This window comes from Triturus cristatus, chromosome 11, assembly GCF_964204655.1.
Source record: "Triturus cristatus chromosome 11, aTriCri1.1, whole genome shotgun sequence".
Classification (NCBI taxonomy): Eukaryota; Metazoa; Chordata; class Amphibia; order Caudata; family Salamandridae; genus Triturus; species Triturus cristatus.
Window position 1 is genome coordinate 819,369,599 of NC_140594.1, and position 19,822 is coordinate 819,389,420.

The following is a 19,822-nucleotide window of genomic DNA, read 5'->3' on the forward strand; positions in this document are numbered from 1 at the left end:
TGAATCATGGCTCGTTCAAGTCTATGATTATTTTTTGGTAGTTATTTCTTTGTTGTTTTGTATAGTTTAGGAGTTCATATTAGGTGCTGCTTTGCTTGTTTGGTAGTAAAGTATATATGAAAGAGATATTTGTGTGTTGATATATGGTGTATGTCTGAGTAAATGGTTTGGGAAACGTTTTGAAGGTACCATTCATCATTCTTGTTCGGCATTCGGTAAATTTCATTAGGTTGTTTGCTGTAGAGAAGATTAGGATTCATTTTTCATTATTTAGATTGTCATGCAAAAGGAAGGACTCTTCATTATGTGTAATTGTTAAATGGTTAGGTATGTGTTTGTCTTGGTATGTTCTAGGGGCAGGTGAGGTATCACTGGTGACTTTTTTTAGTGCATGCAATTAAACGTTTTAACGTGGGGATAGTTGGTAGTCAGCCTGTTATGTATACGGGGACTTTGAGTAGTATGCCTTTAAGGATTTTGCTTGTGTGGTTCCTGGGAGCTAGTGCTTGCCTCTGTTATAGCTTGTATTATTTCTCTAACTTCAATTTCTGTATCATTTGGTGGGTGTTTTTGCTCTTTTGCATTATTTACAAATGTATCTTTTGCAGTTGCCCTGCCGTAGCATTCATTTGAATAATATTTAGTACATTTCCAGTTGATTGTTTCTGTTGATGCACTTTCTTAGCTGTTGGTGGAGCCCATGCAATTTAATAATTTTTATCCTTTCTGTGAAGTGATAAATTTGGCAGCTTTTATCATTGTATCTGTAAGTAGTTTAATAGTATAAGTATATATTATAATTTAACAAATATGTTAAAAAATTCAGTAACTTGCAATTTGTCTACTTGTGTGATTTTTGGGGATGTTTTGCATGGTTTTGCCACTTTTCTTTTTAGATAATTTTAACCTGGAGCAGGAAATTACTTTTCTGTTGAAAAAGAAATAAAAGTTATATTATTAAAAAGTGGTATTTTGTTAATAGAATTGGTGGTTTAGTGAATTTGGTTATTTTTGGTCATTATTTGGGAGTTTGTTCTTGGTGCTTTGTTGTAGTTGATATTAACTGGCAGTTTGTTGGTTTGGAAGTTGTTGTTTTTTTCTTTTAGTGTATGTAAAAAGATAAAGGTTACATAGTGTGTTCCTAAGTATTTGTTAAATTATATTTTTCAGTTTCATAACAGTTCAATTTTTGTTTAAATTAAGTATTACTTGTTTATGTAGTTGTTAAGATGTGTTATTTCTTTTTTAATTGTTTGTTGTGAGAATCTGCAGAGTTTCGTCCATTTGCAGCTTTGGTCGTTTTTGGAAAAGAAACAATAGATGAACGGAATGCTGGACAATGCAAACATTCACCCCCCCCCCAGTCACAAGGATCAGGGTTAAATCCATCATTCTTTTCCTAACCACACCACCCCAGTTTGGACCCAGCCATATGTAAATCAGTCTTGACCCTGTTCCTTGTGGGAACAATCCAGCCGAACTGCCAAGCCAGGTCCTTCCTGGACCTGAAACAAGCATCCTGGGACCGGTTTTAGGGCATCACCCTTCATCAGCCAGGCTAGCTTCAATCCAGTGGTGTAGTGAGCACGGGACCCACGTGTGGGCATACCCTTCCCACTTAGGGTGACATAATAAAAAGAAACAATTGATGGACGGAATGCTGGACAATGCAAATATTCACCCCCAGTCATAAGGATCTGGGTTAAGTCCATCATTCTTTAGTTCACTAATCCACCCCAGTTTGCCCGGGTACAGGTATGCCCAGAAGTGCGTCCAGTGCTCTCCATGCCACTGGAGTCAAGCTATCCTGGCTGATGAGGGGTGAAACCCTGAAACCGGTCCTAGGATGCTTGTTTCCAGTCCAGGGAGGACCTGGCCTGGCAGTTTGGGCTGGACTGCTCCCATTGGGCACAGGTTCAAGACTGATTTGCATATGGCTGGATATAAACTAGAATGGCATGAGGAGCAAAAAACGATGGATTCAAGCCCAGATCTCTGTACTGGGGTGAATGTATGACATTTTTCTGCATTCTGCCCATCAATTGCTCTTTTTGCATTTGTCACCACCGAGTGGGACAGGTATGCCCAGACGTGGGTCCCATGCTCTCCATGTCACTGGAGTCAAGCTATCCTGGCTGATGAGGGTGAAACCCCAAAACCGGTCTTAGGATTCTTGTTTCCAGTTCAGGAAGGACCGCACCTTGTCTGGCAGCTCGGGCTGGACTGCTCCCATTGGGCGTAGGGTCAAGGCTGATTTGCATATGGCTGGGTTCAAACTGGAATGGCATGGGGAGCAGAAAAAGGATGGATTCAGGTCCAGATCTCTGTACTGGTGTGAATTAATGACATGGTTCTGCATTCTGTCCATTAACTGTTCTTTTTGAATTTGTCACCCTGAGTGGGATGGGTATGCCCAGATGTGGGTCCTGTGCTCTCCATGCCACTGGAGTCAAGCTATCCTGGCTGATGAGGGGTGAAACACCAAAACCGGTCCTAGGATGCTTGTTTCCAGTCCAGGAAGGAGCTGGCCTGGCAGTTTGGGCTGGACTGCTCCCACTGGGCAAAAGGTCAAGACTGATTTGCATATGGCTGGGCTCAAACTGGAATGGCATGGGGAGCAAATTTAAAATGGATTCAGGCCCAGATCTCTGTACTCGGGTGAATGTATGACATTGTTCTGGATTTTGTCCATCAAATGTTCTTTTTGCATTTGTCACTCCGAGTGGGACTGGTATGCCGAGATGTGGGTCCTGTGCTCTCCATGTCAAGCTATCCTGGCTGATGAGGGGCGAAACCCTAAAACCGGCCTTAGGATGCTTGTTTCCAGTCCAGGGAGGAACTCGCCTGGCAGTTCCGGCTGGACTGCCCCCATTGCGTACAGGGTCAAGACTGATTTGCATATGGCTCAGTTCAACCTGGAATGGCATGGGGAGCAAAAAACAATGGATTCAGGCCCAGATCCATGTACTGGGATAAATATATGACATTGTTCTGCATTCTGCCCATCAATTGTTCTTTTTGCATTGGTCATTTTTGGAGCATTGAGGGCCTTATTTATGAGGCTCTTACACTTCTTTTGCATAATTGTTTGTGAGGCTGCAGCAGTGTAAGAAATGTGTGACACTGTGGCATATTTACAAAGTGACGCATCTAGGCAGATGTGTCACTTTGTAAACCCCGGCGCTACATTGTACCTGCAACAGGTGTAATGTATGGAGGGTGGGTGTTCCGGCACAAAAAAAGGCTTGTAGAAGTTTTGCAGTGAAATCTATGAGATTTCACTGCAACACTTCCACGGCCTCACTGTGTTAAATCCTTACACCTGCTGGAAGCAGATGTAAGGGGTGATGCAGGCGTTTTCACTTGCCCCATGTGAAATGACATAGTGCTAGAGTTGCATCTGGTTCCAGATACACTCCAGCAATTCGCCATTTTTTCACTAACAGATACGTTAGGATTCTGACGTATCTGTTAATCCTTGCAACATAAAGGGCGCACTGAAAAGTGTTGCATCCCTGTTTTACCACAGTGATGCAACACTTTTCATAAATGGGACCCTTAGTTGTTTTAATTAGTGTGCCATTTATATTGTTGGTTTAATTGTTTGATTGATTTTGTCGTTTAAAGTTGCTTAAAGTGTTATTTATTTTTTTTGTATGGTTTAAATTATTTTTTATCTGTTGGGTCCATGTTTAGTGAACACTAATTTATGCTATTTTAGTGGTATAATACATAGTTTGTTTTATTGACTTGTGCATTTCTTTGTTTATATATATTTATTTATATCTATATTTAAATGTTTATAGTTAATAATAATGCTTTTGGTGTTTTTATTGTATGTATTTTAGGTGTTCGTTTTTTTAGGGTGACTGTTTAATTTTTGGTTGAAGTGATATATTTTTATTTAATGTAGATGTTCCGTACAAGCTTTGTGTTTATTAGAAGTCATTTTAAGTTAACACTGTTCTTGTTATATTTTTTTAAGGTTTATTAGTTATGTTGGCGATATTATTATAGTTGAATCAATATTGTTGACATGTTATATGTTTATTTGTAGGAGATGATATGTGTGTTTCAAATATTTTTGTTATTGATATATGTCAAAATCGTGGTTTTTGAGAATGATATTTGTGTGCTCAATATATTTATTTTTATAATTAGGTATATGGAGTTGATATTTTTGTTTGTGATATATAATTTCCAATATCAGTGTAGTGTATTTTGATATTAGTTGGATCAGTATTTTATCAGTGATCCCTTAGGCTGAACTCAATTGTCAGGAGATTCAGGTTTGAGTTATGAAGCAGTTCACTTATTTTGCTAACAGCTTATTTAAGTTACATGAACCTAATGTTGTAATATTGTTTTAACTCCAAATCCACTATAATCAAAACTGAGATCTTAGCTTTGACATATGAACATTTTGTGATCTTAGACCAATCACATCACATGTTTGAAATTGTCATTATGTATTCAGTAAATGGGTATATAGTCGTTAAAGGTAAAATACAGTTCAGTGTGATTGCATTTCTAATTACATGTTTAACCCCCCATACGCCCTCGATCCCCAATAGATCCGGGTGTGTGGAATCCCATTTTATACAAACAATAACACCACAAAAATGTCTTTGGATGAGTATAATCCGTGGAGGTGATACTCTCCATTGCATAGCAACCACTGCAATAGACTCATGACACTCTAGAGTAGTCATCAGCACTTAAGGTTAAGTCAACCTGCCTGCTTGAACTACTGTCTTAACTGAGTAAGTAAAGTACAGCTTTTACTAGTCTATTTGCCTTACTCTCCACAGTAGAATATAACTCTGCTTATACAACAGACACAGCACAAATATGCCATAGAGTAGAATATCAATATGGTGGCAATAGTACAAATGTGCAATAGCACTTCAGCTGTCATACAAACACATCCAGCAGCACACATCGGAACAGTGGTCTCCAACCTTTTTTGTGGTGAGAGCTACTTCAGATCAGTGAAAATAATTGTAAGCTAAGGAAGGCTAAGCAACTCGAGCATTGTTACCTGACAACCCCACTCTGAGCTTCATTGACTTTAAGCCTAATGTCCATAGAGCAACATACTATGGTTTGAACAAAAAACTTTGACTAAGGGCACTATGACAGGGCTGCCGCATGTGTCAGAGAGAATATGGTCTTCAAGGATGTATGAACATGTGTACAAATGAATGGGATATATGTCTATGCGTGACTGAGAATCTGTCTTGTATGTACCTGTGGGACAGGACATACCTTTCACTATATGTGGCACCATTCCATTTATAGCACAAGCATACAACCGTGTTTTTTAAATAGGAGAAAATTAAAGTGCAGAAAAATGTTCAGCAAAAATGTTCATAATATGGAACATTTTTCTGCACTTTACCTTTCCCTAATTAAAATAATGGTTGTATTTTTCAGTTATAAATATGGCACTGTGTCCACCAGCCTCTGGTAGCAAGATGCCTACTATGGGTAAAGGCGACACTTTGAAATGGGCGAAAATTAAAGCGAAGAGTTGAAGTTATTTTTATATGGATCACATTAAACTTATTATTAAAGTTGTCTTCCATTGTCAAGTGCCATATTTACAAATAGCAGGCAACTTGCACCCTGTGACTTGTAGAGAAGGGCCCATATTTACAAGCCCCTATCACCATCAAAACATCACTTTTCTCTACTTTGTAGTGGCTATAAAGGCTTCGCCTTATTCAAAAGGCGGCGTTAAGCCACTTAATGTGTTTTAACACCACCTTGTGAATAAGGCACCCCTTCACGCTATACTCACGGTGAAAGGGGTGGGCAATGGGTGTTGTGGTGGGCGTTTCACAGCAACACCCATTGATTTTGGCGCTGCCCCATATTTACAAGGGTATTATAAATATGGGGTAGTGCCAAAATTAAGAACAGGCAAAACCTGGTCTTACCCTGGAGCAATGAGGGAACATTTTTGATTTCACCATGTGTGCTGCATTTTAAATCCTCTATGTGTGCTGCTTAATGCAGCACGCATAGAAACAGCAAAACAACATTGATTGTTTATGTGCAGGAAGGTATCCCTTCCTGCACATAAACAATCACTAAACAAAATGACGTTTTGCAACTTCTATGTGTGCTGCATTAAGCAGCACACATAGAGGTTTTAAAACACTGTTTCAATCATTCCGCTCAATACAGGCACCCTTGCACTATGATGCAAAGGTGCCTGCATTGGTGCTAGGCAGCTAAATTAGCACCAGCACAGGGGGAAACGCAAGGCTTCACCATATTCTTGTAAATACTGTGAAGCCCTGCATTTCTGGATTGGCAGAGCACAGCCTTAAGCCAAGGAGGCTAACACCGTGCTCTGCCACTTCCTTGTAAATATGCCCCAAAGTGTCGCATTTGTAACAGAAAATACAGCCCTCTGTTTAAATGGGAGGGATTTAAAGTAAAGAAACATGCCTCACAAACATTAAGACGTAATTGGCTTAATTGAAAGTGGGGAAAAGCATTAAGATCATGATTCAAATAAATATTTTTCTCCACTTTAATTTTCTCCCATTTTTTTTTTAAATTGACTGTATTGTTCAATTAGAAATATGGTACCGTGTCTACTGGCCACTGGAAGCAAGAGCCTGTTATTTGTAACACTTTGAAATGGGGGAAAATTTAAATGAAGAGTTAACTTAATCATAAGGTCACTTTTCATTTTAAATATATCGCATTTAAAAGCATTCAGAAACATCATTCAGTTCTCATGCTCCAATAATGAGTTGACAAGGACTTTTATTTAAGACTTAAACACCTCAGTGTATCAGTTCTTCACCTCTGTGCTGCAGTGTGAGCCATAAACCTGACTGACCGCTACTCATTACCAGGCCCTGCAATCTATAGCCTGGTAATAATAATATAAAATAAACACAGCCCTCCTTTAACGTTAAAAGAAATACGTGACCCTGTGCGTATTTAAAAATTAACTCAAGGATAGGAGCTACTCTGAAGGTATCTAAAAGCTACTAGTAGCTCGTTATCGACTAGGTTGGAGACATCTACATTAGGCACAAACATGCACACACATCAAATATGGCACAAATATGCCACATAGGTGGGTATCAATGTGTTTACAATAGCACATATTTATAAAAAAAGCCTACTAGCATAACATTCACACACATCCAACATAGCACCAATTAACCACCTATGTGGTTTAAACGTCCTGGGGCATTTAGTAGCCCCAGCACTGCTCAAGCAGAACACTAAAGGCAGCACCCAATGCAGCAGAGCCTCATCACTTATCTAAGCACCATCACCCAGTAATATTATGCATTACTGCACACAAAAAACCTCTTCCGGAACAGAATGCATAAAGAGAGAAAACACGTGACTCAATCAACAATGCCCAAATATGCAATAAAATAGGGACGTACTAACTTTCAAACTTTCATATGTAAGCATTAAACTATACTTCCACTAGCAAAGATGAAACAGAATGCAGCCCATCATCCCCAAGGATCCTTATAGTACGTCCCTTTAACTGGCTCCTAGGGCAACCAACATCAGATGCCTCTGCTCGCTTTCTACCACAAATAAACATCATCTATGCAATAAGTGCACATCCCGTTTGAAAAAATATGTTATCGGTCTCTGTACAGCCCTTTGGCCTCACACTTCACATCCACAACAAATGAAGGCTCTCATTTAAATTATGGCAGACGCCCCACAAGGTCAGCTAGAACTCTGGCCTCTGTTCCCCTGGCACTAGAAGCCTGCCTAATATAGAGATGCCTGGTTGCCTGATTGTGATCTCTGTGCCTTGAGTGCATCGAGTGGCCTGGCGAACATTGCTGGGTTGGAGAGAGCATGCACAGAAGCTTGCCTGGGAGCGCAAATCATTGGCGCTAACGGCCAATCCTGAAGCTGCTCTCATTCATGAGAGCAGCTTCAGGAATGAACGCAGTGCAGTCTAGGAGCCTGTGCCTGCCTGTATAGGAGAGGAGAAGAAGAGCTTGATGTAATGCTGATGAGCGGCAGCTGCAGGTAAGTTCTTTTTTTATTTTTTGTATTTCTCTCCCTTGTCCCCCATCCACCCCCATCCCCCTGTCCCCCTGCTCGAACTCCTTTTCCTGACATGAAGTGCTCCTGGAGTCCACTACATGGGATTGATGTTTCCATGGCTGAAGAAATGGGGCTAAAAGTAAAAATAAGTATTTATAGAACACAAAACAAATGCCTCAATTTACTAAGCCTGGGCGGTGAACTCCGCTCGCTCGAGTTTTTTTCCTCGATTGCGTTCAAGTTGGCGAGCTTGGAAAATAAACCTTCCGGCGAGATTTCTCAAAGCGGGGGGTCAGGTTTCTCATTGCGAGTGGTCGCGCATTCTCGCGACCGCTCGCATTGAAAAACTGCCCGTTCGAGATGAGAATGCTGCCGCTCGAGTAAAAATCTACTCGAGCGGCAGAAAAGGTTAGCTTGTGCTGGGCATGGTGCTGTTCGCAATGATTGCACAGTGCAGACAAGCATCTGGCACTGTGCAATCATTTGAGAACTGCATTTTTCTACCAAACTCCGCCACTTGCGGAGCTCTGCATAGTGCAACTGAGTTTTTTTTGCACTTCACGTAGCTTCGCGCAGTGCAACTCAGTGAACTCCACCCAGGGTTACCATTTACTTGATTTTATGACCCCCACCTGGCTCCAGTCAGAAATGTGTACCAGTGTATCAGAGCCTGAAACTGAAGGGTAACCATTTAGGGAACACGGAGTGTGAAATCTCACAGGATTGCTGATCCCGAAGCATACACAATTGCTGGGAGCCCAGTGCGCTTCCCCCTCTGGGTGCGCTGCTGCGTCCTAGCTCATTACCGCTCACCCACCTCATGATGCGGCTGATCAGCACGTGGTGGGATCCGATTTCTTACCAAACCTCCAATACATGCACGGTTAGAAATGTTTTGAAAGAAACCTCTGTGCTGACCAGTCAGTCAGACATAAACCTGACGCCAATTTGCCAACTTTTAGAGCAGCACAAAAACTAAATGTTGCTGCACTGTACTGCGTTGGGTCAAAGGGAGATTAAAAAAATAGTGCTATGTCTATTAAGATAAGGCAATGTTTTTCTTTCCCCCAGTGATGGCACACTTTAGGCTGCCATGTGCCAACGCACACAGCTTATCACCAAAGTGCAAGGGACTGTGCATTTTGTCAAGCATAGATTTTGTAGAGGAGGGCTCTCCTACCAGTACAAAAACTATGCTTTGACTTAGTTTAAATACTTTTTGTACTTTTAATATGTGCTGCACAGTGAAACACACATGCAAGGCAGGAAAACTAAGGAGACTTTTCAAACTTGATCCACTGTTATGCCTGCCTCGAGAAGGCATACATTTTGGTACAAATCTCTGTCTACAAATGTTAGGAAATTGGGGTTTGCGTCAAACTTCATGGGTGGTTGCATGGGAAAGCACATGTACCACCCATGGAACGCCGCCTTGATGCACAAGAGTACATAGTGCTACTTTGTCTATTCTAGGCAACTTACCAAGGCTAATCATCATTTACCTTGGAAAGTTAATTCCAGCACAACATGTTGTGCCTGGTTTGCATCACTTTTATGATGCAAACCAAGTGCAAACGGTCAGCACATTTCCCCCTCAGTGTGTGCCTGTGTTAACTTCTTTGAGCTTAACTCACACTTGCAAACAAGTTATGTTGCCACAGGATCAGCTTCTGACAAGGTAAACCAAACCTTTTACTTTACAGGCTTAATGAAAAGAGTATTATTGAGCTTGATAACAGTAACAACTTATTGTCCTGGTATTTTGTTACTCACAGCTTAATACAAGTACTCCTATTAAGTATCTGAGCAGATGCAACACTATAATTTCTCATTATTTAACTAACTAATTTCTTTTCTTAGATTTCAGATTGCCATTAACCTCAGTGAAGAACGTTATGCTTTAATCTTTGGATTCAATACGTTCATTGCTTTGGCCCTTCAGACAATCGTGACTGTTATTGTTGTTGACTCCAAAGGTCTGGGTTTGGATATTTTCACTCAGGTACTGTGTGCTCTTTCTCAATTTTTCATTGGTGTTTCATATATTTTGCTTTCTGCCATTTTTAGGTGCCTCAAGATCAGTGCTTAACTTGAGCCGGTCATAGCAGTTAGGGGCCACCAGTACTCATTTTTGGGGACAGGCACTAACGGATTCTCACTAGAAAAGGGAAGAGGAAGAGAAAAGTGGGAATACAGTGACAAAGGGAGAAAGCAGAGACAAAAGAGAAGCTACAAGAGTGACAAAGAGAAGGAGTTTCTGGTGATGGATTAAAGAGGCATGAAGTGGAATCAAGACTGCCCAGTATTAGTATTTGGTCCACCATCCTTTGATAGTGCCACCCGAGGGCTTTTGAGCAAAATGTTGGGCCCCTGCACTTATTCTAATGTGAATTAAGCACTTTTCAAAATGATATTAATTACCGCAGAGTTTGGAAGCTTTGTGGTTTTGTGCAAGGAACCCCCATCTAAAGACCCTAGCAGAATGACATGTAATGTGGTTGGTCTCAATCACATTGAAACTGTAACTTAAGGCTCTATTAATACAAATCAGCTGCCACTTTTTAACAATTGCCCCAGGTGGCAGGTGGTGGGGACCAGTACCAATTTTTGGGAACCAGATTGTATGTTTCATCTTGCAATCCACAGCAGAAGACAGAGAGATAGAAAAAGGAGAAAGAAGGGGAAAGAAAAAATAGGAACCCTGTGACAACGGAGGGGGGGCAGATATAAAAAAGAATTAACCAAAGTGACTTATAGATTCTGGAGGGTAGGATATGGAAAGAAAGAATTGTGAGATAGAATCAAGACTGCACAGCCTTGGTGCTCAGCAACCTTTGGTTTTGGCAACAATGGTGTCGGGCTCCTAAAAAAACATAGGGCCACTGCACTTTTTTCACGTTTTTTTTTTCACAAAACATTTTATTAAAGTTTTTGCCTGACAATGGCCCAGAGGACCAACCCCAGATATAGTAAATCTCTGAATGAATGGCACAGCATTATCCCCATTGAGAATACCAAGGAGTAATAGAAACAAAAAAAAAAGAATACAATAGTGAAACATAAACGTATGCGCAATGTCTTTCGGATGCCTCCCACACCCAATCGTGTCCCATAGTCCGACATATGTATACATTAAGGAACATGACGGTCTATATGAGGGGGCATTGCTACGCAGCTAAAGATGGCAGACGTGCTCTGTTAGAGCTCCGCTGTACATCCACCAAAATCCGTCCATTTATCCTGTCCAAAGCTCCCCTGGGGCCACCAGGTAGCTCTGTGAAGAACTGTTGAGCCTGTGTCTGATCCCAGAGACTCATGGTTCCCAGTGCGCTGCTGGGTACCGTCGCTGCGGGCGGAGTAGGCGTGGCCCTGTTCCGTGAAAAGTGAGGTGCGGCCCGTGGCTGCAGAGGAGGCCCGAGGTCCATCCCGAGATCTAGTGGGGTCATACCAGCGAACTCCCAGGCAGAGTGGCTGCTGAACCCCCTCCCCACTTTGATGATTCAAGCCATGTGGTCGCTGACCGCCAGCTGGAGCTGAACGGTGACCAGGCATCAGCAGCAACGGCCTGGTGGAAGCTTCGTGGGCCAGTGGCCTGCTCTGAGGCTGGTGATGATATCAGAGGCCTGGCTCGTGGGAGAATCAAAGGACTCCAAAATGTACTATCCCACAGATTCTGTCATACAAATAAACAGAGGTAAGCACTGCCAGGGGGGAGCAGTTTGGCGCCTTCACCCTGAGATCAGCGGAGAGGAGCTGATGGCCACCATTATGAGTGCCAGCCAGTCCGGGAGGTGATTTAAGAGAGAAGAAGAGAGGGCGGCACCCACGCTGAACAACCATATATCCCTGAAAGACCTGGGGGCCCATCATACAGAGGTGCAATGTACATCCCCTTCACACCGAGCACAAGTGTGGGTTTGGTGCTGGCCCCTTGAGCAAGAAGCCCCCTTAGACTATACAGGGGAATAAACTGACACAGAGGCATTCACGGAAGGACCGCTGGGTGTGGACTCTGACCTACACGACTGCCTAACGAATACTGGACCTGCTTGTATCCGACGGTTATGGGCACACATGAAGGGTCTTGTTGAGTAACATGAAGTAGAGCTACTAACGCTAAAGGGAATAAGTACACCAACTGAAGCGAACGTGACATTGCAGTGGCGGGCAACTCAGTCCCGAACACTTGCAGTACTACAACATCCCGCAACCGCTGAACACGATGGTGGCAGAGTGGAGAAACAGCGATCACCAACCCAGCTGATACTGAATTCCTGGAACATAGAGTAGATCGTTGCAGGCGCACTGGAGGTGGCAACTGCGGTCCTCCCCTATCGCTCCATACTCAGATCACCAGAACTACTAACCCTGGGACATGACAACTACGCACTAGAGAGAAGGTGGAGGGGACAGATCATTGCCACAGGTTATTCAGCTTTCACAAAAGGCACACTGGTTTGGGTAAGACCGGGCACCCCATTTAGAGTCGAGGAATCACTCATAGACACAGACAGCCATTATGTTTTGGTAAGGGGACATCTGAACAGTAATCCAGTCATAATTGCATCACTATACACGCCCAGCATTGACCAAGCACTATATTTAGATTCCCTATCAGGCAAACTATCGACCTGGCATGGAACACCGATGATACTTGGAGGGGACTATAACTGCGTACTTGATACATCCTTGGATAGCTCTTTTCCCCCACTACCTGGGGCACCCACATTTACAGCCATGAAGGCTTTAAATAACTGGTCTGCTCAGTGGCACTAAGCAGACACCTGATGGCACAGATACCCCACCAACCAGGTCTATTCTTTCTACTCAGGGGCACACGATTTGTGTGTCAGACTTGACAGGATATTAGTCTCGAAGGACCTACTACCAGTTATGACAGAGCCACAATATCTTGGTAGAACCCACTCTGACCATAACCGGCACACTATATTATTAGCATGGGACAATACCACATCACCAATCCCTAGATGGTGTTTACAACCTGATACATTAGAAGGCAGACCATTTTGGGACTCCTTGGGGGAAGCTGTGACAAACTACTTTGCTGAAAATGTAGACTCCGCGTCAACAGCTTTAATAGAATGGGACACTTTTAAAACAGTAATCAGGGGTCACTGCCTAGGTGCACATGCCGGCATGCGCAGGACACTCGAGACGCAACTCACAAAGTTAGAAAATGGTTTAGCGCACCTTGAAAAACGAACTGTTGCTGACCCACAGGTAGACGCAGTTGTCTTAATTACACAGCGCACTCAACACATACTCACAATACCTGGGATAAGGCTGGTAGGCTACTTGCATGGCTCATCAAACAGGATGATGCTAGGCCCCCTATCACATCTATTCGCTCCCCACATGGCACACTGCTTTATTCACAGCAAGACATACACCGGGAATTCACATCTCACTACACCACGCTGTATAAATCCACAGTCAATATAACGGCGGAGATCCACCAATACCTAACTGACATCACTCTCCCCAAAATAACCCCAGAACAGAGACTAGAAATGGACGCCAAAATGATAATTGAGGAGATACTGGTGAGTATGCACAACCTGGCTACAGGGAAAACCCCAGGTTCAGATGGACTACCATCTGAATTCTACAAAACATACGCCGATGCATTAGCACCCCAGCTCAAAAGAGTATATGACACTCCACTGGCAGATTTCACAATCACAACTAAGCAGAGAGAAGCGCTGTTGGTTCCCTCCCCAAGCCAGGTAGGGAACCAGATTTGTTGGGATCCTACAGGCCATTAGCTATACTTAATACAGACTATAAAATATTAGCATGCATAGTGGCTGCCAAATTAGCTCCAGTGGTTATGGGCCTGGTACATTCGGATCAAAATGGCTTTGTCCCTATCCAAAACACCTCCTTGAACATACCTATATTCTTCAGACTCCAGGAGTATGCTACAGTTGCCTGGCCCAACTCAGGCTGCATGGTTCTGGATCTGGGGAAGGCCTTCGATTCGCTGGAGCGGTCCTACCTTCTCGCAGTGTTGCGCGAATATGGGTCTGGGGACAACTTCCTTCAACTGGTTAGATTGCTTTACGCACAACCCACCATCAGAATACTCACAGGTAGCATAACACAGGAGTGCATATCCATTAACAGAGGTACCAGGCAGGGTTGCCCTTTGTCCCCACTGCTCTTCTCATTAGCAATGGAACCATTAGCAACACAATTGCGCATCGGGCGGGGACTGAGGTATTCAACTGGAGGATGGTTTACATGTGGTTTTGCTGTACGCGGATTACCTCCTACTATACCTCATTGACTTACACAATGTACCAAGCCTCATTGCAGAAACATTAGTGCAATTTGAGGCAACATCGGGGTTGAGGGTCAAGTGAGCTAAGTCATGGCTCTACCCTTTCAGCAGTGAAACTTGTAACCCAGAGATACTCATTAATAACTCACATCTTAATTGCCAGCCTTCCACCTAAAGATATCTAGGCATCTTTATTTACTGCAGTCCCGCCGACGTATCGGAGGGCAATGAGAGCCGAACCATATCTTCCATCAGGTCACAAATAAAATTTTGGAAAACATTACCACTAAATGTGATGTGCAGGATTGGCCTGACCAAGATGGTAATATTACCTAGGCTCCTATATTATTTCTCCTATCTTCCCGTCTATGTCCCAACCAAAACGGTTTGTGAACTGGAGCCGATGATTAGGGGATTCATCTGGAGTTCCAGTTGCCATAGGGTAGCGCTCTGGAAATTATATGGACCTCCTAGTAGGGGCGGTCTTGCTGTCCCTTTTATGGAACTCTAATACTTGGCGTCTCAGCTTCAGTGGGTGGCGATATGGCTCGGGGAACTCAATCTAGAAGACACAGCCTCAACACTTTCACCATGGTCACACTCTCAGATTTACCATCTTCTTCATCCAATAGCTCAACCCCACACCCCATCTCCAACCTATTTAGCCTTAGATCTTCACTGTTACACATGCAGCCTATATCTTACTATAAGATAGATTCCATATGTTCCAGCATTGCCCCTCCTGGGGACCCCAAGGAATAAAACGGGCACTCCTAATAGTACACTTTCACGCTGGCATGCCACGGGGATACACACGCTTGGAGACCTTTACACAGACGGCACTCTTACACCTTTCAATAATCTATCTCACGAATACGACCTGCCGACTGGTCAATTCCTTTTACACAATTTAATCATTCGATCACTTCCAATAGCATGGGGACATGAATACTGAATCAGAAATGCACCTGCTTATTCAGTATTTGCATGTAATGGGCAATGGAAGTCACATAATACGTTGGCGAACGGAGGGTCTATTAAAGCACACCCTACAACCTCTGGTGTCCCTCTGCACCTGGTGGGAGGAGGATAGGGGATCTCCGTGGACTGACGGTAAATGGGACACTATCCTGGCTATTCCTACGCAGATACCATGGAATGCCAAATTCCAAATTATTCAGACCTATATCATACATAGGGCATACCTATCCCCAGGCAATATAAACAACTACTTTCAACTAACTAACTCAGCTTGTTCGAGATGTATGCAAATAGGTGTCACTTTACTACACATGCTAAGGACCTGCCCCACATTACAACTATACTGGCAAGACGTGACAGCAGCATTGGCAACATCCACTGATAGACCCCAAATGCACACATGGGAAGAATGCATATTGGGTGTTTTTTCTTGGTCCAAGAAGCACAGAGTCACTTCCTGGTTCAGAAACTTGGGTCTTCTTGTAGCTATAAGACTAATTACCATGCGATGGAAAAACAGACACCCCCCTGCCCTCATCAGCTGGAAAAACTCACTAGTGGTATGAGCACAGGCAGAAAGCACAGCACTGCATAGGAAGGAGATAGCGGGTAGGCGTAAAAACCCCATTGCGCAATGCTGTGACATGATATTGTCGGAGCTAAAACAAATAGACCAGTAATCAGATAGTAATAATTTGCTAGATGACGATGGAAATAGGACTGATGCAAACTCCTAAAGAAACAGATGATTCAGGTACCACACATAACAATGTGGCACTGGCATAGCAATAGAGAACACAGTGGACACATCTGAGGACGGGGACAACTTACATTTTTCGTTTAATCTGTACCTTGTGGAATAGGGGCTCAAAACTGAGGGATACATATTTTCATTGCATAACTGTTTATAATAACTTGAAACGAGACTGATATGTTGATTTGTTTTAAGAAGTTTATTTTCATGTTAACATACATTGCATTATGAGTAGGCCTGGGCTAAATTTCCGTTCCGCTCGCAGAAATTGCGATAATTTGACATTTTCGCGTTCCGCGGAGAGCGCAAAAATGTCAAAATTTCCGCATTCCGCGGCTTAGCGATAATTTGTTTCTTGCTCGCGCTGTAAAATAATACATTCTCGCGCGCGCGCGATCGCCTTACCTGAATCACCGTGTTCGCCGACAAGTTTTCCCGATCCGGTCGCGTTCTCCACGAGATGTTGGATTGTTGGTAGTCATTTGCGCTGTCTCGCGACAGTTCGCGCCCGCAGTAATGTCATTGGTCGCGCGATCACGTCTTTCTTCTCGCGATCATGCACCGCGAGAAGAGTGAAAACAAGATGGCCGCGCCCGCGAGCCACCGCATGGGTAAGTTGGCGAGCCGCGACCACACAGAAAATACCCCGAACAGGCAGGAAAAAAACTTCCGCATCTTCGCGATATTTCCGCTTGTTTGCGGAGATTTTGAACATTTTCGCGGTATTTGCGAAAGTCACTTTCGCAAATTCCGCCCACCCCTAATTATGAGATGTATTTTAGATCACACAGGTCCTACCTGGTTTAATAGGCAGATCGGATAGTACTTATATTGGGACATGGCATTTAGCAGAAAAGAGCGATAACCTCACTGGACACGTAAAATATATTGTAATTGTTGCCTCTGATTTTAGAATTGTGATATGTGGTGCATGACACACCCAATAGATTCAAGTTGTAATGTTTTTATAATTACGTTAAGAATCCATTGATAATACATGTTGGTTCCTATTGTATTGCTTATACCATATACCATGTGAAATCTGTATCAATAATATAAATACTACAGATACAAATGCAAATAAAGAAATAAAAAAAGGTTTTAAAAATGAGGGTCTGCCCATATCGTGGAATTTCAGCGTCCAGTTGCATGTCTGCGGTGTGCACAGGCTCTAAAATCATGCCCCGGTAATCGACCCATTGCTGCCAGATTTTGGGATACTTTTGCGGGCACACCCTCACTTGAAACACAGCAACGTCAAGGCCCAAACAGAAGTCCATGCCTTTGTTCCTGATGCCAAACAGAGGCGGGTTTGCATTTTTCCATTGATTGGCAATGTCCCATTTAGCTAGGGTAAGGTAAAGGAATAGCAGTGTTGTTTGTAGTGATTACCGCCAATCCCCTCAGTGCTACGTAATAGGTGTAGTTTTGGGGTCTGAGGGATGACCCTAGCCATAACCTTGGCCAGGCACCCCATCACCCCCTCAAACTGTATGTAGGAAGATGCCATCCTCGGATTCACATCGCAGGCATCTGGAGAAGCTTATATGTCCCATACTCCACAGCCGGTGTATAGTGAAGTAGGCTCGATGGAGATATTTAAACTGGATTATTTGCAGGTGCAATGATATCGCTGGCCCTCATCATCTAGGTCATCTATGTCTCTCTGCCATGCCACCCGGAGGGCTTCTAATGTAGTATTGCTGTTCGTGACCAGAGATTTGCAAGTCTTTGATACTTTATGACTGCCCTATTCAACCATAAGAATTTTCCTTTTCAGTGGGTTGAGGTCTGGCACAGCCAAGAGAATACATGTATAGGAGCAGCGCATGGTGCAACTGTAAATAGAATTGACTGCAGGGAATTGAGAATTCAGATTGGATTTCTTGAAATGATTTAAGGAGTAGGTCCCTTGCACAGATCCCTGAGTGGATATGCCAATCTGCTCCCAACCATGAAAGCCTTGTAGCCCCTCCACCTGGGGAATGAGCATTTTCTGCCACAGTGGAGTCTCCTGCGTGCGGCGTCCCCACCAGCCTATCCTACGAAGGTACTGCCTCCACACCAGGTCCACCACCCTTGTAGCTGGGGGAAGAGAATCCACATCTGCTCTGCTATAAAAGTACTTGATCATAGATGGATCACCCATCTCTCCACCTCATATGCTTGGTCATCTCTGGGGAAATACCATCATTCCTTGATTACCAGTAGATGTGCAACCCCATGATAGTATTGAATATATGCGACTGTGTTGCCCCCACAATAAGTGGATTGGAAGCAGGTGCGTAAGGCCACCCAAGAGGCACCTCCCCTTCATAAAAACTGAAGCAATACTGCATTGATCTATCAAAACTAGGTAAGGGGAACTGGAAAGTGGTAGCTCCGCATTTGGTACAAAAGACGGGGCAGGGAGATCATTTTAAAAATGACAGCGGCCATAAAAGGAAAGAGGTAAATGAGACCAGGTTCTGACTTCCGTCTTCACTCTCTCCGTCAGTGGGGTAAATTACGATCCCATGAAAATGTTTTACTGCGCGCCAGGTACTCACCCAGGTATTGGAAGCATTCAGCTTCTATGGATTAACATGCAGCCCACGTGATATCGCTAGGCGATCCCCTCAACGGCAATAGTAACGACTTACTGATATTCATGAACAACCCCGATGTCTCTCTAAACACCTGCTTTATCCTTAGGACCGGGGACTGGAGGTCGCTGGATCTGTGATGAAGAATAAGACGTCATCAGCATATAGCAGTATGCGGTCCACAACTTCACTGGACCATTCAAATCCCAAGACCTGGGTGTCCATTCTCACCTAGGCCGCCAATGACTCCATGGCCAGGGCAAATAAAAGAGGGGATAGAGGGCATCCCTGCCTGGTACCGCAAAGGACGGGGAATGGGGCTGAGGTCATGTCAGCAACACAAACGGAGGTCGTCAGGTCGGTATAGAGTAATCAGACATGAGAGGACCCATGTTGAGTCACTGGAGAAGCGCAAATAGGTGGGTCCAGCTGACGGAGTCGAAAGCTTTATCCATATCTGCTAATAGTAGAGCCACAGGGCATTACAGTCGGTCCACCTGAGCTATAGCATTGTGGGCGCAACAGATATTATGGTGAGTAGCATAAAGCCTGACTGCTCTAGGTGAACCAGGTCTGACATATGGGACATTAGCCTGTTGGCCAAAATCTTGAGCAACAGCTTGACTTCTATTTTTGAGAGAGATATGGAGCGATACTAGGGGTGAGCCTCCGGGGGACAACCCAGCGTGAGGAACCTCTGTGTGTCGCCAATCTTCGGGCATATGCATTTCCCTGAGTGCTGTTTGAATCACACCCAAATAGTGAGCTGTCAGTAAAGGCACATATGTAGTGAAGAATTCGCAAGGGAACCATTCGGGCCAGGAGCCCTCCCAGGATGTGACCTTGCCAAGGCACCAGTCAATTCCACGACAGTTAAGGGCTCATCGAGCAATGTTTTTGCCACCGATGAGAGGGCCCTGAGAGACAGAGCATCTAGGAATTCTGGAAATTGTGTAGCCATTAGGACCTTCCTATCTGCATATAAGGTCAGATAATAGCCAGCAAAACTGTTGGCCACTGCAGTGGATTGGTAAGCAGTATTCCCTTTTCATCCCGGATGCCAGGTACCTGGATAGTCTTCACAGCATTTTGGCACAGTCTATGTATCATTCCTCCAGACTAGTACCCCCATTTATATATCCTATT

At 43.7% G+C, this 19,822-nt stretch overlaps 1 protein-coding gene across 4 annotated transcripts in view; it reads left to right on the forward strand.

Moving 5' to 3' along the window:
- SLC19A3 (solute carrier family 19 member 3) overlaps positions 1 to 19,822 on the forward strand; it is a 618,290-nt gene that overhangs the window by 568,217 nt on the left and 30,251 nt on the right. For all 4 annotated transcript variants that reach the window (XM_085634561.1, XM_085634559.1, XM_085634560.1 and 1 more), the window contains one exon: positions 9,913 to 10,054. In XM_085634561.1, the coding sequence (XP_085490687.1) occupies positions 9,913 to 10,054 (142 nt within the window). The remainder of the gene's footprint in view (positions 1 to 9,912; positions 10,055 to 19,822) is intronic.